Raw genomic sequence first — 26,288 nt, forward strand, 5'->3', positions numbered from 1 at the left:
TGAGACGTAATGGAGGGCGACACATAACAACTAGACTTTTAAAAAAACTTTTATACATCGTACTTTTGTGAACGGTGTTATATGTGGTTTGGTGATAAAGGAAAATTGTTGAATTTCTCAGGATGTTATTTTCTAGGTAAAGGTGTAACGCGCACTATATGCCTTTGAATTGAAATTAAAACCCATGTTTTCGAAGAGAGTGATATTATTTTGTATGCTGAACTCAAAGTACTAAAGAACAAGAAATAAAGCTATCCTTGTGAATACGATTATTATTCAATGTAATATCCCCTAGTTGTCATTAATTTTTTATTGGATAAAAGAACACATTTTAAAAAATATAGCTCACGAGACATAAACAAAAACAATATTATTCAATGTAATATTGCCAATATTTAATAAATTTTAACTGGACAAATTAGAGAATTTCATCAGCTGTGTTATGTTATAAGAATGAAGTAACTTTATTCGATCAACAGCTTAATATTGAAATCAGGGAATGAGGCTATCCAGGTGAGTAATGATGAATGTTCTGTTAGACATCAAAATATTGGAAGTAAAGGTAAACTATTTCAATATTAAGCTGTTGATTGAAGAAAAATTACTTCACTCTTTACTGGATAGAGGAATATATTTTCTTAAAGTTTTTTGCAAACAAGTTGTATAACTACCTATTTTCCTACATATACTATCTCTCTCCTTCGCAAAAAGATTGAGAAAAATGACACACGCAATATGTTTAATTTTACCCCTACGACTATATCTACTAACGCAGTCCAATTAACATGAAGTGCATATGAGATATGAAGAGCTGGCGAAAATGTGGAGGAAGCAAATGGGGAAAATATTAGGGTATTTCCAAAACTAGTTTTAAACATTCAGGCATCAAAAATGAGTCACAAACAAGTTATCATCAAATAACTAACGTTAATATCTTACTAACATTAATATCCTACTAAATCGGTTGAAACTGATATATTCGTATACTTAGTATCTGGACCGCCTCGCATCCACTCCCTGGTCACTCAAAACTGATGACGACGTGACATCTCTTTCTGGAGTGTTGGTTACATATGATTCATGGGGGGAGGGCGGGAGAGGGGGGGAAGGCAGGATATTTTAGGCGCATTGTTTACTTAATTATCATCATTATCTGATAGGTGAACCTTCATTGACAATTTATTGCAATAAAAATACATAGGACGCATTTGTATAAGATGTAATTCAAAACACGCCATTGATAATAGTAATCTCATACCCTAACATCCCCCCCCCCCACAATGAAACATTATTTACGTCACTGGTTATGATCAAATACACGTTTTTATCTGAACAGAGTTTAGTATATGTGACCAACCTGACCGTACTATGGCGCCATCTGCTGGAATCAGCAGACTAAAACTTTATAAACTTTAAAGCATCTGAATGTGCGATGTTGTAGTCTTCATTCACCTTCACAATGACAGATAAACTTGCAAATATATGTCTGTGTGCGTGCGTGGAACCTGGTCATGATAACGAAGGCGTTTATTAAATTATCCCAGATTTTTACAAAGTTTTTGGCCAGTGACAGGAAAGGAGGATTGATTAATTAAAGAAAAATACCACTTATCCCAGGAAAATCAGTGCAATAATTTAACACGTCAGCGCAAACGCCGTGAAAATACGCTAATATTTTGCCGAAGGATTTTATTCAAACTGATGTTTTTCACTTTGCATCATACAACCAGTTAAGCATAACAATGGAGTGTCATGCACAAGTTATAACAGTTATATTCTACCTCCCCAATATCCTCCTGTCATTTCATGCTGTCAATATTGACATATACAAGATTTCAACATATATCATACATCACATGATTCTTTCACATACAGCACTTGAATAACATATTTTATGTAATGAAAGAAATGAAATTCCATTCGTATCAAATATTTTTTCTTCGGGAATTGATATTTCAAATTGTTATGCCCCCGCCTGGCGTTTAGTAGAATACAGAAAAGGTGGTAATTATACGAGAAAGTTTGAAACAAGAGGAGGTGTGTTAATCTGTTAAACTGATTGCATTCAGCAGAGTTGGATTGATCTACATAGAACGAAATGGAATGAAACCTTACATTCTTTAAAATGTATCTTATTATTATTGTAGTGCCCTGAATATTTTATCTAGATATCTTATCTTATCAATAAATGTAACGGGGACTTACAAAGTGTGCGTGTGCGCGAGGTTCGCAAGAATGAAACAACAGTATATGATAGGTTTCCCTATTAATACAGTTTATTTCTCAAACCCGTTACATACATACAGGGACATCTAGCTTAGGCAAAGCACAGCGCTACGGTAAGACGGTGACCCAGTCGTTCCCTCGATCTTGACTCTGATTGACCCGGCCGTCCTCGGTCCTCAGTCTCCCTCTCGTGCTCTCATTGTTGCTGGTCACTCTGACCTTAATTCCCTGCTCTGACGTCCCTGGGCGTTCGTCTCTTGTGTTGAAATCAGGACGCCCCTTTATACTGAATTTGAGGGTGAGGTGACTGTTTACCGTGCCTGATGGTGACGGGATAATTTAGCTATGGTGCTTGATGGTGTCAGTGTAATTCTCCTTATATAAACAGTTTCTAGTTACGCCGGCTACTTGGCCTTGAACTTCTACTCTATATTATGCACGTTTATAAAACAATATTTTCACCCGGATTTGATAATTAATAAACATAATACTGGGCCCTTACTATAATGTATGTACGGCCCTTCGAATGTATGTTCTTATAAGGCTCAGTGGTCACATTTGCATCTCTAGTTAAGGTAGCACCGTCGAACACCGACTTTCAACATAGATTAAGATTTCTCTGTACCTTTGAGAGATTAAAGGATAATCACTTGGAATTGCTCTTGTAGAAAATCTGAGATAGAGATGACAGCGGCGTGACTAATATATTCACAGGAAGCCAGGTGTGGTATTGGCCTATTACACAGAAGTTTTGATTACTAAATGTTACGTAAAGGCTCATTTTGCTACCAACTGCGTTATATGTCCGTCGGGCCTTAGAAGATTTTGCTCCTGCAAAAGTAACTAGTAATAACTAAACCTAAAATATGTAAAAAAAAAAACACACACACACAACACCAGGTAATATCTTCAGACGTAATTTTTCTTTATTTGACCAAAAGGGGAATTGGAGGCATTCCTTTCTCTCTCTCTTTTTCTTTTTGTTATCTTAAAGTTCCGCTTATGCTTCTTCCATGTCGGAGTCATCATTAGAAAGACCTGCTGGGCGAACGTTAGGCTCCGGCCTCTTAGGTCCCCCATTCGGTCTGGACCAACTGCTTCTGGGACGACGCACCGTCGCTAATCATCTCATCTTCAGACGGGACAAGGAGAGGGTCGTCTCGAGTTCCCCTGGGTATGCGTCTCATAGCTGCAGCAGGAAGTCGCGCCTGGGGTGGTGAGGGTGGGAAACGCAGGGCGGCGGCCAACACGTCCCTACACTGGAGGGCTACTTCCTCTGTGTCCCTGGAACGGAACCACGAAGGAACCAAAGAACGCGGGCGTACAATGACCACGGCCCGCATTAAAGAAGCCGCCCTCATAAGTTGCCGTACGTGATCCGGCGAGTTAAGGCGCACGGAGGGTAGAATAACCACCCTCGCCTTCTGCCGAGTAGTTGGTGCAGCCATCGTCCCTAGTGTCCTGAACAGCAGATGAAGGAGATAGCCTACTTCCGAGGTCGGGTTGGGCGAGGTGCCCCTCCAACCATATAGAATCAGTAGTATTGGAGCAATCGCTCTAATGGCTGGCAGCGCCTCTTCCAGAGTGGTGTTGCACACTGGTGTTGCCTGGTGCCCTTGAATGATGGTACCTCGAGGAACCCACGGGGAGTCCTTTCTTTGGCGCAGGGAATCAAAAGGTCTAGTGACGTTGTCTGATGACATAACGAGAACATTCATGATGTTGTCTTGGTGGTGGTCCAAAGCAGAGTGGATGAAGTGGTCGTCGAAGGAGGCCGACTTTATAGAGGTGTTGGAATGAAGGGAATGAGGGGATGATTAGGTGCTGGGCAAAAAGGAAGTGGAATACGTCTGAAGATTTCAATGTATGATATTACGTGGCAACAGATAATGAAGATGTCTGTGAGCGATAATAGAATAAGCAATTCTCGACTATATGATTTCTGAACAATTACATAGAACTGATATACATGTACCTGCATCGATATGACCTGTGAAAGTACATTATATCATGAATGCCAACTAGATAGACAGCTAATTGAAAAAAGGGAAAATATACATATAAAGCAGTTAAAATACAAATAAGAATAAACGTGTAGTAACAAATTTAAAGTAAAGGTAAATGATTAACCTGTATCAAAAGCGATGGCTCTTTTACAGGGACTAAGACGATGCTATCAAAACATTAATAAGATATCGCACCGGACGTCGAGTGTAACATCGTACCTATGAATAATTATAGAGAGCTGAATAAAATACGGTCACTAGGATAAAATGGATAGTAAACAATATTATTACCATAACCCTTACAATTTTACCGCATAATGCTAACTTATAACGAAAATTATTATGAAAGTAGTATACAAATAAGTTCACCGCTAAAAATAATTGACATATTTTGAGTTATTATTAAGAAATGACTATGAAGCTGATTAAATATTTCTATCCCTAAAGATAAAATATCAAAACATTTAAGCATAACAATGGAGTGAGTTTCATTCAAGATTTCTGTCCTTAAATTCTCAAATCAATGCATGAACAGTGGCGCAAGAGTTCGGCTTTTTGGAGGAAGTATAAAAAAACGAAAACTTCAACAGGCATGATATCGAGCTTGTAAAGCCAACTACACTACTGAATAATTAAGAGTGCAAAGAATGGCTGAGCAAACATCTTTTTCAATGTATACGTTTGGCAGTATTTTAAGGAAATCGGATTGCAAAGAGTGATTGAATGATCAATTTCGTCATTAGAGAGACAGATACCGTTCCAATTTATGTGCAACATGAGATAAATACAACCATGGATCTCAAAAGTATCGAATAATGTGGGTGTGTGGGCTTTCCAGGCCGTTACACTACCCTGAAGGTGCATAACAGGCAAAACAACAGCATCATCTAATGTCGAAATCTGTAAGGCCAGGACAGGTCTATGTCCGTAGGATTTGCAAAAAACGAGAATGACAATTATAATGAAAAGCAGCAAAATAATAAGTGATTCGGTGATAGAGGGCAATGAGGTGGTTTCAAAGGTTAGATTAAAACCTCGAACAGAGACAATGATCTGAAGGGAAGTTATGATAACAGATAATTTAGCGAATTTATAAGATAAAAAGGCGGTTAAGAGAATGTTAAAAACCGATAGACCAACAGCGATATAAGAGATAAGGGGTGTAAGGTCGTCAGGGGACTGTCGGGAAATATGTCTGCTATGGAATGGTAGACTGGTTGCTTCCGTTTTACCGCAGATATGATGCGTTTGAAATTTAAATGGTCAGTCCGTTCGGAGGCGATGATAGAATCAATTTTATTGTGAAGAATCTTGATTTTCGGAATGGTTAAGGAAGGAGGCTTAGATAACAAGGTATCTCCCAAGAGATCGTTAATGCGCTCTTCCGCACACAAGTGTTGTAGAGCAATGAGGTTAAAGGGGTATTTGACGGTCTCATCAAAAGAAAAATTATGACAATTATATAAACGTTCCGGAAAATAAGCTATCTTAGTATTAATTGTGCAGTGACAGTGTAGGTGTACGACACAATGATGACAATTGAAGATATAGGACGTCTTGATATGGGAGAAATGTAGCATTATGACGTCCACGTTGGTGAATAATATGGTGTCCTTAGTAATGAAGTGTGCGGAAGAGGAAACGGCATTCTGTTGAAATGTAAAATTGCAATGTTCTAATATTTTTGGGCGTAAGTTCAGGAAAAGACTACTAACACAGCTCTCAATGCTAACAGGAATTAAAATAGGATATTGTGGACATGATTTGAGGAATGTGCCTCGACATAAAGACCAGTCTGTATGCGTGAGGATGGAAAAATGAGTTTCATCATCGGAAATTGGCAAAAATGGATGGTAGGTTGATAAAAGTACCATGAAGACACTTGCGCTGGAGAGGGACCGGATATGTGGTGATTGAGTATGCGGTGAGCGAATGAGGGTAAGTCGTTATGGGGAATTTTAGTCTAATGAAGAGTGACTGATTGTGAAAGGCAGTGACGAAATGTGGATGCTTATAGTAGAAATTTGTAGTGGTGTGAATCAAAGTTGAAGTCGGAGCTTGGTCCTTAAGTTTTGACTGAATAAAAGTTATAGTTTCTTGTATAAGTTGTGGAGTTAAAATCAACGGACTACCCTGCGCTATCTGAATAATAGCTGTTTGTTACTTAACCATATGAGAAAATAACTGAATTGCTGTTAACAGTTCATGCTATTGTAAAATGTACATAATTGCTGCCAAATTTTGTGATACTTCCGTCGCTATTATTCTCGTCTCATTATAAAGTGCTTCAGAGATATCCATCGCCTTGTCTACCCTATCATCTAAGAGAGACAATAGCGATTCATAATTCATAATTCATGTAGTTGAAGACAGTTGAGTAATAAGCTTTTGCTGATTTTCTGCATTTGGGCTACGTGAGATGCTAAATTTTTTAGGTCTTTATTGCTGGCGGTGCCAAAAATTGATTAACTGATTTCAGCAACGAATGGAAATATGCTGCGTCTAGATCTAGATTTTGCCCAAATTTTCTCCACATTTAAATTCGAAAGTAGAGAGTCGATTACTTGGGACATATCATGCACTGATTTCATAACGTCGCTTTGGATGCTTCTAGCCGTCTTTAAACCTGAACGATATATACATGAAAGTTCTCAAACACCAGTCTGAAAATTCCCGCACCGTTAGCTTACGGCCAACCTGGTCGAAGGCCTTCATCAGACTGAACGATATAAATTACGAATAAATAAGAAATAATCATTATTATACAGGGTGATATTCTGGCTTATGTTCTGTATCAACATGATTGCCACGTCTTCCACAAAATTGATGGTAATGTGTTAGGTGTGACAAGCCGTTAACCGCTGTTGATTGTAGGCCAAAACAAACAAATTTTAACATTTTATTTTTCTAAAAATGCCGATAAAGGAATTTTATAGCACCTCTATTGGTGCTTTTTCTTCCTCGTCTTCGGTTCTGAGTTCAAGATCCTTCTGTACAAATGTAGAATTAAATTGTTCATAAGTATCTAAGATGTAGTATTCCTTGCAAGGTGTGCTTACCAACGCGCAAGACACGATGCGTTTTTCTATTAGTGTCCTACGCCAAAACGAAGCACTAAATATAATCCACATATTTTCATGATTGGCAACAATTCTCTCCACCCCCCCCCCCCCTACAAAGAATAAGATACTGTAGTAATATGAATTAAACATTTCAACAAGCTAAACGAAACAAATCCAAGACGTTTTACAGTCACTATCCCCACATATTGGAATAAAATTGTCTTCCTGTACTGTTTAACATTCAATGTTTTATAACCACGTCAACTATCAAACAGCTTTGCTTTAAGATGACATGATGAGTGTCTTCTCTCTTTGTCGACGAAGATTCTACTGTATTTTGAACAAGGCCGGTGGTAACAGGTGCCTCACGACAACCATGAGTGAATTTTTACCGCGTTCGCTTTTTATTTGTGTTGCACCAGGATTGACACGCTTATCTATTCCATGTAATAATGGGAGGTTAATTTTCACGACACTAGATACATGTAACTGTTAAGTAAAAAAAAAAAAAAAAAAACATTAAGATGTCTGTCACATATTTTATTTTTAATAATAATAATAATAACAAGTTTATTGAGCACTAAATGATGTGAATACATTTGCAGGCTCTCTAGACTACAATATTTACACAATATATATATGGATATACAATTATATATGTTTACATATGTAGTATGTTAAATCATACATGTGTTAATGCAAATTATGCTATAATATTAATTAATTAAGCTATTCACAGCATTATTGACAATAAGTGGCTGTGATATACTAGATTTCAGGTGAACTATGTATTTTAACAGCAGTCTTTACAAATTCTGCTATTACTTTGAGACTTTTATGACAGGGTGGATTAAGGAGAATTGACAATATCTGATCACTGTCATCTAGACCCACTACACTGATTTTCAGTAGTTCATCATGCATTCGTTGCCTCTCAACAGTGTATCTTGTGCATTCTGTGAGGAAATGTTTTTCATCCTCTACACAGTTGCAAGCTTTACATTTTCTCTCATCAAGTGGAGTTTTAGGGTTTGTGTATCGGCCCCTTTCTATTGTTAGGTCGTGGTCACTTAGTCTAATTTTTGCTAGTGTTTTGATATCTAAGGGGGAGACACTCATTTTGATGTAATTTTCACATTCATAAGATTTTTTAATTGTTTTGTATGTCCTTAATTTGTTTGAGGTCGAACTATTTAATTCCTGCCAAAAAGTTTTTCGATTTTTATGTTCAATTTTTCTACTAGGTTTTCTATTTGATGTAATTTCTTTGGTGGGTTGTTATCTTCTGAGAAACCCCAACAATTGTGAAAAGATTGGATGGATTCTGTCCATGTGTTTCCCTTTGTGTCTTGCTCATGATTGTACACCTGTTTTACAATTCTATTTTCTGGTAGTTGTTCCAGTCTAAGACTATATCTTTGGACAAGTTTAGCTATAGTTGAAAAAATAGGGTACCTGCCGAGTTCGGCTCTAGACATGGTATTGCTAGCCTGCTTTCTTAGACCTAAAATCCATTTGCAAAATTTCAAGTGTACCTGTTCGAATGGCATTTTATTAATCTTTTTCAGAGACATGTTTTTCTGTTTTAGTATCTCCTGTGACCAGACCTCACTACCATAAAGCAAAATTGGTTTGATGAGTTTGTCAAATAAGTTCATGCACAAAAGAGGTTTGGAGATGTTTTGAGAGGCAAGTGCTCCTTTAAGGGAAAACAGGGCTTTTAGGGCCTTTTTCTTTAAATTTTCAATTGCTTCCTTTAATGAGCCAGTATTGGAGAAAACTATTCCCAAATATGGGTATTGTTTTACTTCTTCTATGGGTTCATCATTTACGTAAAATTTTGTTTGATGGTCAAGAGAAACAGGAAAAATGAGTACGCTTTCAGTTGAAAAAAAATAAAGAAAATAATAAAATCGACTGGTAAATTATTGTATTTGGATTGTGTGGAAATATAAAATGCAATCTTCCTTAAATTTGATTTTAAAAAAATTCAATTTCTTTATTATTTGTATAATGTTGTTATCTAAATCATATTGCCGAATTGGACATTCAATATGGACATGAAAGTTATTGAAAAACCACATCCTAGCGTTAGACAAATTCTCTCTCTCTCTCTAAATTAGCAGAGCCACGGACAAAATGAAAAAAAGAGCATTGGAGTTATTTTTGTCTTAAAAAACACCAACTTTTCCTATTCGTTGGAACATGTTAATAAAAGTGACCATATAGTACCTCTCGAGGGGAGGAAGGTCTCAGCCTTCTAGCTGTTACAAAATTCTTCCGAAGGGCGGGTCGAGCAAAGATTTATAATGAAAAGAAAATTGTTTTATTTCTTTGGGTAAATTACGTACATTTGCTAGCTTCAAATATGTATTATTTTCATCAAATAATAAAAATTAGGACAGCTTAGGTGATCAAGATCACCGCTATTTGAAATCTCTGATGTGGACATCACTTCCGGACAACCTTATATTACTGCAGGCAATCTAATTTGCATATAAGAGAAAAAAATGCTTTTTTTCTGTTTTTGAGTCATGTACAGTTTTTATTACTTTTGTAAATAACAATGTCCCTTTACCCCCACAACTTTCTAATTATTTGATCGACACGCCCTGTTTATGAATTTATTTATATAAATTATAAACCTTCATATCACAGGCGTGAATCACGTTCTCACGTCCAAGTCATAACATTGTTAAACTAGCGCCAATAACTGCAGTGAAGAATGTAGGTCAATTGCCTGTACAATTCTCCCATAGCATTATTGATTTTTTCCGGAGTGGAACATTTTAGGGAGAGTCGGACGGGTGAGAGAAGTATCATTTCAACAGCAAAATATAAAAAAAGCGTGGAGCTGCTATAATCAGAAGCTTTTACAATCTTTTAGACAAGTGTAAAAATATCCCACTTTTCCAGTTCCACCGTGTAGCACTTTCAGACAATATGATACATCTCCATGCCATCAGTGTCTCCCTAAAAATTTGTTGACAACGTTAACTGTTTCAACTCCCGGCAGAAGACGAACCAGCCAACGATAGTTTTGACACGCAGGTGTAGGAGCCGCACCCTGAACTTCAGATCTTAATAGCAATTAACCCTTGCCGTTTCAAGTAACTGGTAACGACAAGGGTATGCCATAGTGTAGAGGTTTGTTTCAAGTTATCTCTGTAGCTCAGGGTAAGCAGCCGGAATAGGGCGAGGCGGGAGGAGAGGGGGGGGGGGCATTTAACCCTTTCACAACCAGGGGCCGAATGCGTTCCCTCAGCACTAACCAGTCAATTTATTTAAGAATCAGTATTATGCATTTTCAAACTTTAATTAGGCGTAAGAGGGGGAAATGGGGGGGGGGGGGGTCAACTCTTTCACAATCAACTACGTAATATTTATAATATTTTTGTCCAAGTTCTACATGAAGACAGAGTGATCGCAGCACTATTTCCACCCTGGTCCGGCAACCCAAGGCCTTCACTTAATGGTCGGTTGTTAACAAGTCAGGAAGACAGCACTATGGACACTCAGGTAAACTGACCATTAGTGATGGGGTCATCAGTTGACCACAATACAGGGGCCACTGTCAGTGGGTTATATTTGCATTTTTCATAGATTTTGTATTAATACTAAGTTTATATATGGTATCAGTAATTACCCGTGATCAGACATAAATTTTCTGTCAACAGATTTCTGTAGCTAGAAAAGCAAGTTTTTGAGATTTGTGCAGATAGCAGATAAAAATCAGTTAGAAGACAGGAATGGGTTAGCCTCTTTTTTTTCACCAAATTTTCCGGGGGCGTCTCGATAGTCCGAAGGTTCATTGGTCCGAAGGTTCATTGGTCCGAAAAGTGGTAACATTTCTATCGATTTTTTAATCAAGGGTTCATTGGTCCGAAGGTTCTATAGTGAACATTCGGACCAATGAACCTTCGGACTATCGCTACGGCCCCAATTTTCCATATTTTGACATTTCGATTTGTTACAGTAAAATGGTATGTGGATTTATTATTATTATTATGCTAGAATTTCATTTGTTGACTACAGCTCAGTATTCCTTAAGGTTAACTGATACAGAATGTTGTCAGTGTTAGGTGGACTGTAGTGTTCAGTTGATAACTTAAAATATTGAAATGGTGCTGACAGAGAACAGTGATAAAACATTGAATTCTTTTAGACAAATAATATAGTATTACATTTATAGGTGTTTTTCTTTTTTTTTTCATTTTTCTTTCTTTCTATTTTTTGAGATTTTATACTCTTTCAACATCTCATTTGTCAAGCTGCCATTGAATCTGTTACTTTAAAGTCTGTAATATAAGTCGTGGTTTAATCAAGTATTCATTTGGAGTTTGATCTTTTCTTAATTGAACAAAACGAAGTTTCTTTTTTTACTCTTTATTCTGCCGCTAAGTCATTGGATATATATATAAATTTGATACATTAAAAAATGAAATAATCTAAATTATGAAAATGAAACACTTGTTTATTTCCCTTTCTATTTTCAACAATAAAGATAGAGAGGGATTTTCTAGTGTAATATCATGTATTTGACAAAGTACGATTCTTTTATTATAGATGATCTATCATAGACAATGTGTCTGATCATGGAAGAAAATGGTCCGATGAATACTGAACCTACAAGGTATAAAATATATTCTGAATGATTATTGATAAACACTAAACAAATAAAAATTGAAGCAGTTACATTTGATTGTTCTTTAGTTGTCCAAAAATAGCAAATTTATAAGGTTGTTTTTGTCATCTGATCACATCATTGAAAGGCGTAGAAAGGATTTTTCATAATTGTTATGATGAGACCTGGTGTGGTCCTTTTTATGCCAGTAAGTATTTCATAGACATCATTGTCAGTAATGATGGTGATATTCTCCGTGGTAAAAGTGTCATCGTCTTTATGATTGTATTCTGTTCTGTCTTCCTCATATATATGATGGGTTACAGCATTATTGTTTGTCAGTTTATTTTCCACATTCTTTATATCATCCCTCTCCCCCTCTGAATCTAGAAAACTGTTATGTCCACTTTCCTTGCCAAAAGTTCCATGTATATTATCTGATTCATGTTTTCTTTTGTTGTATGTTGTTTCTTGTGTTCTGCAATTATTCCCTTGACTGAATTCTACTCCACATTTGTCTGGTTTCTCACAAGTGTGCATTCTTTTAGGGCTAGTGCAGGCCAATTTTGTTATGATCTCTTTGTCACAGTTCTTGCATGTATCATGCTTTTCTCCAGTATGAATGGTTTCATGGACAGTGCAGAAACCTTGTGTAAAACTTTTGTCTCCAGTGATAATTGTTTCATGGTAAGTGCAATTCCCTTTTGTAGTGAAAGTCTTCGTAGAAAGTCTATGCTTCAAAGGTCTGTCTCCAATGTGAATTTTTTCATGATAAGTGCATTTAGTTTTATCATTAAAAGTTTTGTCACAGAATCTACATTTGTAAGGTTTGTCTCCGGTATGAATTCTTTCATGCACAATGCAGTGGCTTTTTTGAGTAAAAGTTTTGTCACAGAATATACACTTAAAAGGTCTCTCTCCTGTGTGAATTCTCTCATGACGTATGCAAAAAGTTTTCTCTGTAAAAGTTTTGTCACAGAATCTACACTTGTAAGGTTTGTCCCCGGTATGAATTCTTTCGTGTTCAGCGCAATTGCTTTTTTGAGTAAAAGTTTTGTCACAGAATCTACACTTAAAAGGTCTCTCTCCTGTGTGAATTCTCTCATGACGTATGCAAAAAGTTTTCTCTGTAAAAGTTTTGTCACAGAATCTACACTTGTAAGGTTTGTCCCCGGTATGAATTCTTTCGTGTTCAGCGCAATTGCTTTTTTGAGTGAAAGTTTTGTCACAGAATCTACACTTAAAAGGTCTCTCTCCTGTGTGAATTCTCTCATGACGTATGCAAAAAGTTTTCTCTGTAAAAGTTTTGTCACAGAATCTACACTTGTGAGGTTTCTCTCCAGTATGAATTCTTTCATGCACAGTGCAATGACCTTTTTGAGTAAAAGTCTTGTCACAGAATCTACACTTGTAAGGTCTCTCTCCTGTGTGAATTCTCTCATGATATTTGCAATTAGTTTTGTCTCTGAAAGTTTTATCACAGAATCTGCACTTGTAAGGTTTCTCTCCTGTGTGAATTCTCTCATGATATTTGCAAGACTTTTTGTCTTTAAAAGTTTTGTCACAGAATCTACACTTAAAAGGTCTTTCTCCTGTGTGAATTCTCTCATGACGTTTGCAAAAAGTTTTCTCCGTAAAAGTTTTGTCACAGAATCCACACTTGTAAGGTTTGTCTCCAGTGTGAATTCTTTCATGCACAGTGCAATGGCCTTTTTGAGTAAAAGTCTTGTCACAGAATCTACACTTGTAAGGTCTCTCTCCTGTGCACATTTTTACTGAATGCTGTAAGAACTTAATTGGTGGTATAAAAGTCTTGTTACAGAATCTATACTTGTTAAGTTTCTCTCCAGTATAATTATTTTCTTGAATTTCATGAGTTACATTGAGTCCCAATTCCAAGGCTACTTTTCACATAATTTCCCCTTTTGTTTGGTTTTCATTCCTTTTCCAGAAAAAAGTCCTGTCAGTCGTTGTTACACTACTGTCTTACATTTTGCTTTAAGCCAGTCAGTCACTTGGGTAAGGTGCTAAGACTTATCAAGGCTTGATATGTCCTTTCCAATACTGTAATTGTGTTCACAATTCAACTCTCAGAGCACCGTAAGATTATCCATTTGGATTCTGTCAGAACTTGTTGTTAACATTACCAATGCACCTAGTTTTTGTACTGAGCAATGCATAAAGTTTTTAGTAGGAACCCCCTGTTTAAAATCTTGAATGCAGTCATTCTATTGGACGATGTTAATTGCTAGTTACAGAGGATATATCTGATTGGTTGAAGTGATTTCTCTCCAATACTTCAGATGCCGTAATTTAAAGATGTTATCTGCACAACCCACTGCATATAATTATCTGTTATTACTTCACTAAGCATTGGTAAACATGTAACATGACATTCCATCAAGCTCACATCTAGCTAGTTAAAAGACAAGAAGTGATTTTATCAGTTAGTTTGTATTTGTCACACATGTCAGGCTGGTTTTGTACATGATGTGATAAGTCATTCAATTAATTCAATTTGTGAAACCCTTCAGCAGCCAGCAGTTTCAAAAGGGGGGTTCTTTTTCTGAAAAAAAAAATGGACCTTTTACCATCCAATCTTTGTGTTCTTAGATTAAATTTTGCTCAGAGGGAACATTTTCCCAGAAAAAAAGGGACCCCACACACCCCCTGGCTACTGGGCCTGTTCAGGTTAAGATATTTATATAAAAATTTAGTTCAGTTATAGGTATTAAAACTTTATTCATTAACTCCATCAAGGCATGTTACTTTCAAAAAGGAGCAAGAATGGACTTTTTTAATGTATGTATGTGCAATTTTTTTACTTTTTGTGACTGCATTTTTACCAGCTTTTCTGTTTCAAACATAAGTTATCTCTCTCAGCTTATGATCATGCTAAGTTTTGTCTTTCAGGGAAGTGTGCCAATAGGCCAGGAAAACACTTTTCGTCGATAGTAGCTGTAATATCAGTGAGCCACCACACCATTAAGACAGAGATGGAAACACACCTACAAGGTACCCCAGATATGTACATGTATATCATGTTATTTAGTTTTCTTAATGATGTAGTCATTGAATTTGCTGTGTCTTAAAGTTGGAATACTCTTTCTTTCATTACATTAGTTGATATTATATATTATGACCTATTTGAGTTTTATGTAATTTTGCTTTACTCATAGGAATACTGCCGGTGTTCATTTGTGGTTGTGTCCATGGTTATGTTCATCAAATAGATTAAAATAATGAAAGAGGTGTCGACACAGAGTTATTGATGGCTGGTCAAAAAACCAAACCAAACAAAAATATTTGGATCAATAAAAAATATTTTACTTCTTTTATAGACTTGAAAGTCTGTGTTTTCAAAGAATTTTACATTTTTTTTTCATGGTTTACTCATAGCAAATAGTACCAGTGTTAAATGAACTGTTGTGTCCAGTTAATTGATAACAATTTAAGATATTGAAAGCTTTCTGACATGAAAGTGTGTACTGATGATCAGAAAACCAACAGAGCTTGTGAAGAGTAAAAAACATTTCTTTTTCCTGTTGTTAAAGAGAACACTTTGATTGCTTTTAGAAATTTTAAAATTCTTTTACTAATATTGTTGAAATTTGGTTGCTGGTTGGTGTCTCTTTTTTTGCCAGTTTTGACGTTGAGTTGTTTTTCCCTTCAGAATTTTAAGCTCATTTCTTGTGGAAGTAGTGACCAAGGACCAGAAATTGTGGATGGTTGCTGAGGGTCTGGACGCCATCTTTGATGTGTTTGCAGACGATCATCTGGACCTGTTGTCATGAAGATCAGGGTAACAAACAAACTCCAAACCATATGGTACCATAGCTGACAGCTAAAGTAAAACTACTCCCTGTAAGATTTATTTATTTATTTATTTATTTATTTATTTATTTATTTATCAGAACATTTAAAGACATATATCAGGATTTGCATTGGGCAATATGAAAAAAGATGCATGTTTTCTTACTTATTTACAAATGATTCCTGCAGTTGGGTTTATTTATTTATTTATTTATTAGTTTATTAAGAAACATATTGATGAATTAAAACGATGGATATCTTCTGAAGGAATATTGTAACATCTTTCCAGATTCATGAACAGAAGAAAAACCTAGGAGACCACCTTTTTATCAGTATGACAGCAAGGACAAATCTGATGTACTTCATCTAATGCAAATCTTGACCAGTAGAACAAAGACATGTTTTCATTCTCAAAGTTACTTAAAACTCGGCAGTAATTGGGATCAGAGAAATCTCACTTAAAAAATCATTAACTGCATTTAAAAGTCTGAAGTCTACTAGTAATATTCCTGGGTAAATTGGAAAAAAAGTAATTGCTGGATGGGTGGGATCCACATAATTTTCTCCATTATGTCTTTCATGATATATAATTTTATGTCATATTTAATGTTATGCAATATATATTATAAAGAAAACACATGTCAAATGGATGAGATCCTTTGTGTATTTGGTACTAATTATTTGCATTTTATTATAACCTTAGTTCATCTGTTGTAATTAAACATGAACATACATGAATATAAAAACGAAAGTTTAGTTATCAGTAATTCAGCTGTGTAGCAGGGTATGTGAATATGACTGTTTATGTATGTATTTAAGTTTAGTTAAATGTTTGTGCAATGTATAGTGTATTTCTTAAGTTTATAAAAAAATTTTTAAAAAAGAATTTAATTTTCACAATTGGAGATGAACTTGAATCATATATCAAATGTTGGTGTATTTCATTTATTGTAGATAAAAGTCGAGTGCTGCCTTCTTGCCTCATGTTTCAAATGCCTTAAAACAAAAAGCGCTATATTTTTATTAAAAGAGTCATTGGGTATATTTGTTACCCATGAAAGCCACTTTTTATTTCCCTGAGATGCGTGAAATGTCTACTTTAAAGGGTGGTCCTTGAAGCACGTCCCTCATTCCTATGACTTGTAAATATGTCTTTTTATTCTTTGCCCTTTGTAAAACCAAGTATTATTCATGATTTTCATGATTTTCAACTCACATTGTCAGTGAGATATGCATAAAGTTTTGTTTACTGTGGTTTTTGAATTAATGATTTTATTTTACATGAACTGTGATGACCCCTCCCCAATGCTACCCTCAATTAAGAAGAGAAAGAAAAACAAAGCCCATTTGATTACAAAAAATTAATATTTTATTGTAAAATTAAGAGGATGTCTTTTGAAGCTTTTTAACTGACTGCTACAGAGGCAATTGGAGTTCTGCACTGAAATTCCTGAAAAATAAAAAATTGAACATATTAAAATATAATTTAGTTATTAGCTATAAAAAGATGTTGCTCAGTAACTCTACAACCAGCAGCTCCCGACTGCTATCATATAATTACTGTACAGGTTTTACCAGCTGTTTGACACAGTGTACCTCGTAAAAACTGAAAGTTCACTTAGTTATTATGCCATCAAACAAGGAAACAAACAAAAGAACTTCCTTTTGACTGTATAATGAATCTGTTCTTTTTTAAAATGTTGTCAAATTTCTTAATATCGAGAGTGATTAAATTTATTTAATAACAACAACAAAAATAACAGCAACAATAATAATAATAACCATTTATGTTCTTGATCTTCGTCTGAAGCAAGATGTAAAAAGACTTAAAAATCTTCTCCACCTAGATGGGCGTCTGTCCTTGGAAACTGAAATATATGACACAATATTACCTTACTAATATGCAATAATATATAACCTTCAATAAGTAGTCAGTGCACCATATTATTTCATGCAAGCAACTGTACTGAAAATCTTTTACAATTATTTAGAATAAACAAATTGGACAAGTAAAACTTGAATAAGGCCCATAATGTGTTTACACACCAATAGACAGTGTAAGTGTGTGTGTGTGTGTACATGCACAATCACATTCCGTCAGTGTAATAAATAAATCCCTATTCTATTGATCCTGCTATCTTACCTCTCTCTTTCATGTCCTCTGTCATGGTTGTTGTGTCATTGATACTGACTGAAGAAAGACAAAAAAACAAATTAAACATCCCATACATGTGTGCACAACAAAGATTCAATACATTACTGAACATAGTCAAAGATACATTGAAAGATTTAGGTATTACTGAACAGTGAATTTGAACTCAGTGTTTGTGCGTAAGAGTCTCCACCCTAAAGTCCATATGTGTGTGTTAACATTTTTTAAGTGTCTTAAATTAATTCCTGTTAAATTGCCCTTACTGTCTTACCTTTTTCTTTGATGCCCTCAGCATCTGACACACTCTTTGTGTCTTTGATATCAGCTGAAGAAAAAAATGATATCAAATAAAATTTTAACATTCTATATCTGTGCATGTTCAAATAGGATTCAGCATTACAAGTAAATTAAAAATCAAAACTATTTTACTGAGATTCCTGTCTTACCTATCTCCTCAATACTTAGGGCCTTAACAACTGTTACATTCTTCTTGACTTTGGTATCATCTGAAAGAACAGAACTGAATTGAATTTTAAAGACAACATTATGTGTGTTCAATCTTTACACAGCAAAAGCATTAATTTTTAAGTAGATGAAGTATCTTCTAAAGTCTGTCAAAGGCCAGACTTTGCATGTGCAACATTTGTACAAGTACAGTACCTGTGTGTGTGTGTGTGTTTGTGTGTATGTGTGTTCATGTACAATCACATATCATCAGTGTAATAAATAGCTACTTATTCTATTGACCCTGCTGTCTTACCTCTCTCCTTCACTGCCTCCATCACAGTTGTTGTGTCTTTAATATCAACTGAAGAAAAAAATGGAACACAAAGTTAACATTCCACACCTGTGCACAGCAAGGATTCAATACATTATTTTACATAGTCAAAGACAAATTCAAAGATTTAGAATTAAGTGTTTGTCAGATTCAAGTGCGTTAAATGAATTCATCTTAAATTGCCCTTACTGTACTACCTTTTTCTTTGATGTCCTCAGCATACGACACACTCTTTGAGCGCATTCTCAACGAATTAAGCCAGGCTTTACAAAGCCGGTGACCTAAAAATGGCGGACGTACATGAAAGAAAAACCGCCTAATCTTTTAATAGTCTCTCCGCCTCCCCACACGTCGTCCCTGCAGGGTACAGTAATTAAATCGCGTCTCCGTTCGCCTTGCGGAAGCTACCTGAGAAATATTAAGTGCGCGTGCTCATCAGTTAAACTCGTGGTGAAGAAAGCATGGCGGCTGAAGGCGATCGAAGGAAAAAAGCTATTCTGTTCTATTATCTTTGAAAACAGAGACGAAAAAGGAATAATTTGGCCCGTAGAGCAGCAATGAATTGACTATCTACGGAGATAATATCACCAGAGATATTCACGGAAATATTAATTTTCAGAGCCGAGATTTAATTACTGTACCCCACAGGGACGACGTGTGGGGAGGCGTGTGAGAGGCGGAGAGACTATTAAAAGATTAGGCGTTTTTTCTTTCATGTACGTCCGCCATTTTTAGGTCACCGGCTTTGTAAAGCCTGGCTTAATTCGTTGAGAATGCGCTCTTTGTATCTTTGATATGGGCTTAAGAAAAAAAATTATCAATCAAAACTTAACATTCTATATCTGTGCATGTTCAAATAGGACTGAGTATTACAATTTGTTAAAGACACATTCAAAGATTTAATTACTTAAAATTAAATAAATAATCTTCTTTAGTATGCTAAAGACCAGGTTTTGCTTGAGTAACATGCTTGCAGTGTGTAATGAAGGTGTGTGTATGTGGGTTTGTTAGTGTATGTGTGGGTGCATGTATGTTTCATAAATATATCAAAATTCATAATTATTTTACTGAGATTATCATTCCAGCCTTACCTAGCTCCTCAATACTTAGGGTCTTAACAATTGCTACATTGTTCTGTTCTTTGGTATCACCTGAAAGAACAGAATGTGTTGATTTGATTGTATTCTGCGAGAGTTTCCATGGAGTCAGTGCATATTAGCTAGGTCTTCAAATTTATTGTGAACAGGCCCTGATACTTCAGACTTGCACCCTGAGAGTCAGGATGTTGTTGTCATAAATAATTCTTTTCATGATTCCTTGCTAGTACAAATGTAGATTAAAAAAAGTTGATTGTTAAATCTGCTGAATTATTGTCTAGAATAGAGCAATACAATAATATAATACAATTCACTTACACCTGGTGTGGACTTCAGGCTTGTACATGTAGTTCAACTCTGGAATAAGATGTCACATTTTTTGTCATTCACAAATTATGATATAGATTAAAATATAGTCTAAAATGTATTTGACAGAATTAAAGGACCATTTCATCATTTCATTCCATAGTTAATATTTCATAGGATTATAAGATCAAATAATCTTTTTTCCATAGATTATACATGACAAATAAAAGTTTAATTCACCTTTTATTTCCATTGGTTATATCAAATAGAATAATAAGATCAAGCACCTTTTATTTCCATGTCCAGTTCTCCCCAAGTACAGGTCACTTCCATGCTGTCCTTGGTGGTCACCTGGAGGCACCTGTTCCTAAAGGGTTCAGGCTCCCATGTCCAGCCAGACCCAGGGTGGTAAGGCTGAATGAATGATGAATAAATAAATAAATAAATAAATAAATAAATAAATAAATAAATAAATAAATAAATAACATTATATATATGTTAATGTATAAAATGATAATATAACAATTTTATAAATATATACAATTGCTAATAAATCAAATACTCCAGAGAAATGAATGAAGGTATGAATAAATACTTCAACATGTTGGACTTTAAATTTTCTTTTTCAATTTCAAAGAAAACAATTTTTACCTTAGATCATTGCTTTTGTAAAAAAAAAAAAAGTATAATACTTACATTTTGTGGCTTAATGAATTTCCATTCCATTTTTGAGCCCTTGGGCAGGAGAAACTCTGCCCTTTGAGACGGGACACCCATGCTGGTTGTCCTTGACATGTTAATGCCACGCTGGGTGTCCCAGCCTCCAAGGGCAGTTCCCCTGCCCACCACTTTAGCTTTCAACAGGTTTTCTCTCAAAATTAGTCTGACAGTGGCTTTGGCTGTTCAAAATAAAAAGTAAAATAGAAAGAAATCCTATCAATATATCTTTTTGATATTTTCACTACCGACTTTCAAATTGACCACTTAATTTATGTAAATAAAGTATGTGATATCTTACTTTCATATTACAAAGAAATTAATTAGTTATTTAAGGCCCATTGTAATGAATTACCAGCCCATTTATCAAACACATACAGTCACATGCACACACACACACACACACACACACACACGCACACACACACAACTTACAAACACACTGTTCTTTTTTGTTTATTTCAATCTCCATATCAGCTGTCATCTGCAATTTTAAAATATATTAAAATATTAAAATGTATTTATTAATATATTAAAATATATTAATAAATGAAATCTTACTTAAACAAGATACAAATCATAGATTTCTGTATCTTCATTTAATAGTTTCTGTAAAAAAAAAAACATTTGCACCATTACAAGAATGATCATCAAAACGTTGTGTGACAAGAAATTTTAAAGAATTTCATTAAGAATGTTAATAATGATTTAATTATCATGAACAACACTGTAAAAAGGCGCTATGTGGGCTTAATTTATACTTGATACAGGGTTTCAGTTAGGAATAAAAAATAAAACTTACCAGTGACTGTGTAGACATTGTCTATTTGCTTTGTTTACAAAACAATAAAAATTATTTTATAAAGAAATTTCATTGGACGGCTCCTGTATTGTTTCCAGAACTTTCAACCAATCAGATTGCCGCTTCGTTGAAGCTCATGACTTTGAGTCTATTTTTTGCTAAATACACAATATATAACACAATGCCTGGACCCTGGTAATATCTATTGCAGTGCCAGAACCCTCTCCCTCCTTGCACGAGTTTCTTAGAAAGCAGGCGGTGAACCTGTTGCTGATACTGGCTGCAGTCCATTACAAATCCAAAGTCTCACCTCTTGCACATCGCCATCTATACTAATCAATGTTTATAAATATGGCGTATCAGGCAAAGGGTGATGCCGAAAAGCCGAATTATCATCAAATGTTCTGTACACTAAGTGTCATCTTCCACCAGGACACTTTTCTAAGATGGTTCTGTTATAGATTCTTTCGGCAAACTTAATCCGTGAGTTCAGGATGAGACATCTGAAGTGAAGGACACATATGGTATCGACTGTGTCAGTTGTTCACTGTTCACATCACGATGCAATGTGCTTGTGAAGATTTTACAATATGTGCTACAGAATGTTGAAGTGCAGATTAAAAGTGCTTTTGGAGAACTGGCAAGATTGCACACCGTCATCTACTTCAAGTTTTGCCATTCCCTTTTCATCTGTAGTTTTGCATTGGCTTATAACAGGGGCGGATTCAGGCCGTCTTCTGGGTCTTCCGGAAGACGGTCAGATTTTCAATTTTTCATTGATGGGTATCTAATTTTTTTGTCGGAAGACGGTCAAAAATGGAGGCTGGATCAACAAAGATAATTTGGAAGACTGTCAGAAAAAATCTCTGGATCAGCCCCTGTATAAAGGAAATATAATTAACTATAGAGAACTGATGTTGTATCTGATTTATAAGTAGATCTTTTTCCTTCTCAGCCTTGACTTACAACAACGTGTTATTTTGTAAGTTTTTTATATTTATTTCTTCTTAACACACTTAACACACTTAACATGATGTACACATGTAGAAAACTTACTAAATTACTCAAATATTCTGGATCTTAAAGAAAAAGCCTCAGATCACTGACCTTTTTTTGTCTTTTCCAGTCCATCATCTGACTCCACACTACACTGTACTAGGAGGCACAGGACTATACTGCCACAATGGAACACAATGACTCCAGACTACTACCCTGTACTTGGAGGCACAGGACTATACTGCCACAATGGAACACAATGACTCCAGACTACTACACTGTACTAGGAGGCACAGGACTATACTGCCACAATGGAACACAATGACTCCAGACTACCGCACTGTACTAGGAGGCACAGGACTATACTGCCACAATGGAACACAATGACTCCAGACCACTACACTGTACTAGGAGGCACAGGACTATACTGCCACAATGGAACGCAATGACTCCAGACCACTACACTGTACTAGGAGGCAAGGGACTATACTGCCACAATGGAACGCAATGACTCCAGACCACTACACTGTACTAGGAGGCACGGGACTATACTGCCACAATGGAACTCAATGACTCCAGACCACTACACTGTACTAGGAGGGACAGGACTATACTGCCTACGTAGAGAATGTGGAAACAGACATTTCAGCCAGTGAACAAAATCCACAGTTCTCAGCGAAAGAACAGCCAAATTCACCAGATTTAAGAAGATCTCAAAGAGCAAGGGAAATCCCTGAAAGATTCAAGGATTTTGTGTTATAAAAGTGTTTAGTTAGCTTCCAAGTGGTAAAGACTTGGCTTAGAGAGTGATGTACTGGCAGCCTCTCCTCTCTTGTAAGACTTAATTTTTATTTCTTTCTCAAAGTAATTCAAACTGTGACAGTGAACACTAAGATCTCAAAATACAGTAAAGAACTTTAATCATTTGTTTTTAGAGCCATTGATTTGTTTGAACAACATTTGAAGTTTCAAGTTTGTATTAAAAAAAAAGTGAGAGAGAGAAAGACAATAACACAGTGCTACAGTTTAAGTAATTTTATTCAAGAGTCAGTAACCAATGGATCAGTGACTGCTTATGTTTCACATTTTCAAAGACTGTTACATGTAAATCATGAAGAGACTTTTGTGAGAGACTATCAGACACTCCGCACATATATAATTATTATTTTCAACCCCAGGTAAAAGTAATTCAAGGTGGGGAAGGATGTAATGTAGTAGTTTGACTTTATGCGTGTGTTATATCTTGTATGTAGATCTTACGTCATCAGTTTTACACTAGAGTTAGTATAAACGGAATAAAGAGCACATGGTCTCTCAAACCACTGGCTACTCGAGTCACTTTATTATAACTACTACACTGTACAAGTAGGCACGGGACTATACTGCCACAATGTAACACAATGACTCCAGACTACTACACTGTATTAGGAGGCACAGGACTATACTGTCACAATGGAACACAATGACTCCAGAATACTACACTGTACTAGGAGATGCATGACTATACTGCCACAATGGAACACAATGACTCCAGACTACAACACTGTACAAGGAGACACAGGACTATACTGCCACAATGGAACACAATGACTCCAGACTACTACACTGTACTAGGAGACAGGACTATACTGCCACAATGAAACACAATGACTCCAGACTACTACACTGCACTGGAGGGCATAGGACTAAACTGCCACAATGGAACACAATGACTCCAGAATAATTTCTAATATGGTTATATAAGAGCACGCATTTCATATATTTAATGTTCCTACACAGATCACATTGTTTTCTGGATCTTTACAGCCTTTCAGCAAGTTTTTTATCTTTTACAATGTAATACCAGATATTTAGGTGAATTTGTGGTGAGACTTTTTATGTTAATCCCTTGGGTATTTTATTGCTTTGTCAAAGAAACTTAAAAAACACTTTTAAGACACTAAAAAATTAAGTAGATTGTTTTAAAGATGTATTTTTTATCATCTTCCAGCCAGAAGGATGGCCAAGTCCATCAGAGTGAACAGAGGAAACAGTCAACAGGTAAATCAAATATGTGGATCTATCATAAATGAAAACTTATGGACTAAAAATAAAAAAGTAAAATTATGAAATCATATTTGAATCTACATGTATTCAAATTATTAATTTTGTTTGCAATTTGTTTTTGTCAATTCGTACTCCTCTAGTGATCAATTTCCCATAAACTAGACACCTAGAAAAAGACAGACATCTGATCAGTTCTTTCAGTTGCTGAAGTTTTTGTGTTTTTGTTTTTGTTTTTTCAGAGTAAGTAATACATTGCAATATTGAAATATTTGTTTTGGTTAATTCTCACTCTTCTGATGATGAATTTCCTATAAACTCGACACTTAAAAATAAACATACACAGCTGATCAGCTTATGACAGATTTTTATTATTGTTAAGCATCATTTGTACAAATTTCATAAACATTTGACAAGATTTGACTAAATTATTAATGTTTAACTATTTTAAGGCCTTTGATTTGCCAGTCTTTTCAATGCAATTTTCAGTTTTCCCAAATATATTGTAAAAAAAAAAAACGCTTTTCATTAGTTACAGTCAACTGATCAGCTTCTCACAGATTTCTATTAATGTTAATTATCATTTGTTCAAATTTCATAAACATTGGACAAGATTTGACAAAATTATTAATGTTAAACTATTTAAAGGCCTGCGATTTGGCAGTCTTTTCAATGAAATTTTCAGTTTTCCCAAATATATTGTCCTAAAAAACACTTTTTATAAGATAAAGTCAACTGATCAGCTTATCACATATTTTTATTCTTGTTAAGCATCATTTGTACAAATTTTAGAAATATTGGAAAATTTTTGACAAAATTATTAGCGTTTAACTATTTCAAGTCCTGCGATTTCCCAGTCTTTTCAATGTGATTTTTAGTTTTCCCAAATATATTTTCAAAAAAAACACTTTTCATTATATACAGTCAACTGATCAGCTTATCACAGATTTTAATTGTTGTTAAGCATCATTTGTACAAATTTCAGAAATATTGGACCAGATTTGACAAAATTACTAACGTTTAACTATTTTAAGTCATTGAATTTGCCAGTCTTTTTAGTGTAATTTTCAGTTCTTCCAGTTATATTGTTCTTTTTCTAGAGTACCCTTATCATGAAAAAGCAGGCAGTGAAAGACAGCACCAAGAGCAGCACTATGTCTTATCCATGTGTACAATACATGATATTTGGCAAGATTTAGGACTTTGTCAACTATTGTGATAACAACAACCCCTCCCAGAAACCCATTGTAAGGAGTAATCTGCATCTAGCATTGGTAGTAAGGAGAAGTCTTGTATGGGTATATATTGTTTTCCAGATGACAGTTAGAGGTAATTTGCAACCTCTTACAAAAACAACCTCAAATCATCACATTTGCTGTTTTCTTTCAGAGTAAATAATACATTGGTTAATTTTCACTCTTCTGATGATCAATTTCCCATAAACTTGACACTTAAAAAAAGACACAGACAACTGATTAGATTATCACAGATTTTTATTGTTGTTAAGGATCATTTGTTCAAATTTCAGAAATATTGGACAAGATTTGTCAAAATTATTAACGTTTAACTATTTTAAGTCATTGAATTTGCCAGTCTTTTCTATGTAATTTTCAGTTCTTTCAGTTATATTGTTCTTTTTCCAGAGTACCCTTACTATGAAAAAGCA

The 26,288-nt window shown here is 35.2% G+C and overlaps 2 protein-coding genes and 2 long non-coding RNA genes across 17 annotated transcripts in view; 2 read left to right on the top strand and 2 right to left on the bottom strand.

Annotated features, from left to right (window-relative positions):
• LOC147761828 (uncharacterized) overlaps window positions 1-24,319 on the top strand; it is a 127,343-nt gene extending 103,024 nt beyond the window's left edge. Inside the window, exons 1-2 of one of the 3 annotated variants that reach the window (XR_015334668.1) lie at window positions 20,748-22,565; window positions 22,710-24,319. This is a non-coding gene — a long non-coding RNA (uncharacterized LOC147761828). Of the gene's footprint in view, window positions 1-20,747; window positions 22,566-22,709 lie in introns of those variants that run through there. The other 2 variants (XR_015334670.1, XR_015334667.1) reach the window with 2 other exon arrangements.
• Window positions 5,416-16,703, top strand: LOC106162313 (HEAT repeat-containing protein 3-like). 12 transcript variants are annotated; one of them, XR_015334657.1, is made up of 6 exons: window positions 5,416-6,170; window positions 10,698-10,813; window positions 11,861-11,927; window positions 14,832-14,933; window positions 15,592-15,782; window positions 16,021-16,703. XR_015334657.1 is itself a non-coding variant. In XM_087013729.1 (4 exons), the coding sequence occupies exons 1-3, from the start codon at window positions 6,079-6,081 to the stop codon at window positions 15,710-15,712; spliced, it is 249 nt and encodes an 82-aa protein (XP_086869855.1). In that variant the 5' UTR covers window positions 5,416-6,078; the 3' UTR covers window positions 15,713-15,720; window positions 16,021-16,703. The 12 variants fall into 12 exon arrangements, 1 of the variants encoding a protein (XP_086869855.1); XR_015334665.1 differs by having other exon boundaries at window positions 15,592-15,720; XR_015334660.1 differs by lacking the exon at window positions 5,416-6,170 and adding an exon at window positions 7,831-10,471.
• On the bottom strand, window positions 11,665-13,688 carry LOC147761832 (uncharacterized). Its single transcript, XM_087013684.1, has one exon. It carries the CDS (start codon window positions 13,686-13,688, stop codon window positions 12,057-12,059), a length of 1,632 nt encoding a protein of 543 aa, XP_086869810.1. The 3' UTR covers window positions 11,665-12,056.
• Window positions 18,142-18,994, bottom strand: LOC147761833 (uncharacterized). The gene is made up of 3 exons (XR_015334732.1): window positions 18,644-18,994; window positions 18,330-18,389; window positions 18,142-18,208 (listed from the first exon to the last, which is right to left on the bottom strand). It is a non-coding gene; the product is annotated as an uncharacterized LOC147761833 (long non-coding RNA).
• Window positions 24,320-26,288: the final 1,969 nt, after the last annotated feature.

The sequence above is a fragment of the Lingula anatina genome, chromosome 5 (assembly GCF_051362555.1).
Source record: "Lingula anatina isolate TDL-2025a chromosome 5, LinAna3.0, whole genome shotgun sequence".
Lineage (NCBI taxonomy): Eukaryota > Metazoa > Brachiopoda > Lingulata > Lingulida > Lingulidae > Lingula > Lingula anatina.

What these genes read in the sequence shown, in the direction of transcription:
- LOC106162313 (XM_087013729.1), top strand. An exon ending in GGTACCCCAGATATGTACAT is followed by an intron (nt 14,953 to 15,591) that starts GTATATCATGTT and finishes TTTTCCCTTCAG; the next exon opens with AATTTTAAGCTCATTTCTTG.
- LOC147761832 (XM_087013684.1), bottom strand. Translation starts at nt 13,688, where the DNA reads ATGTGCACAGGAGAGAGACCTTACAAGTGTAGATTCTGTGACAAGACT.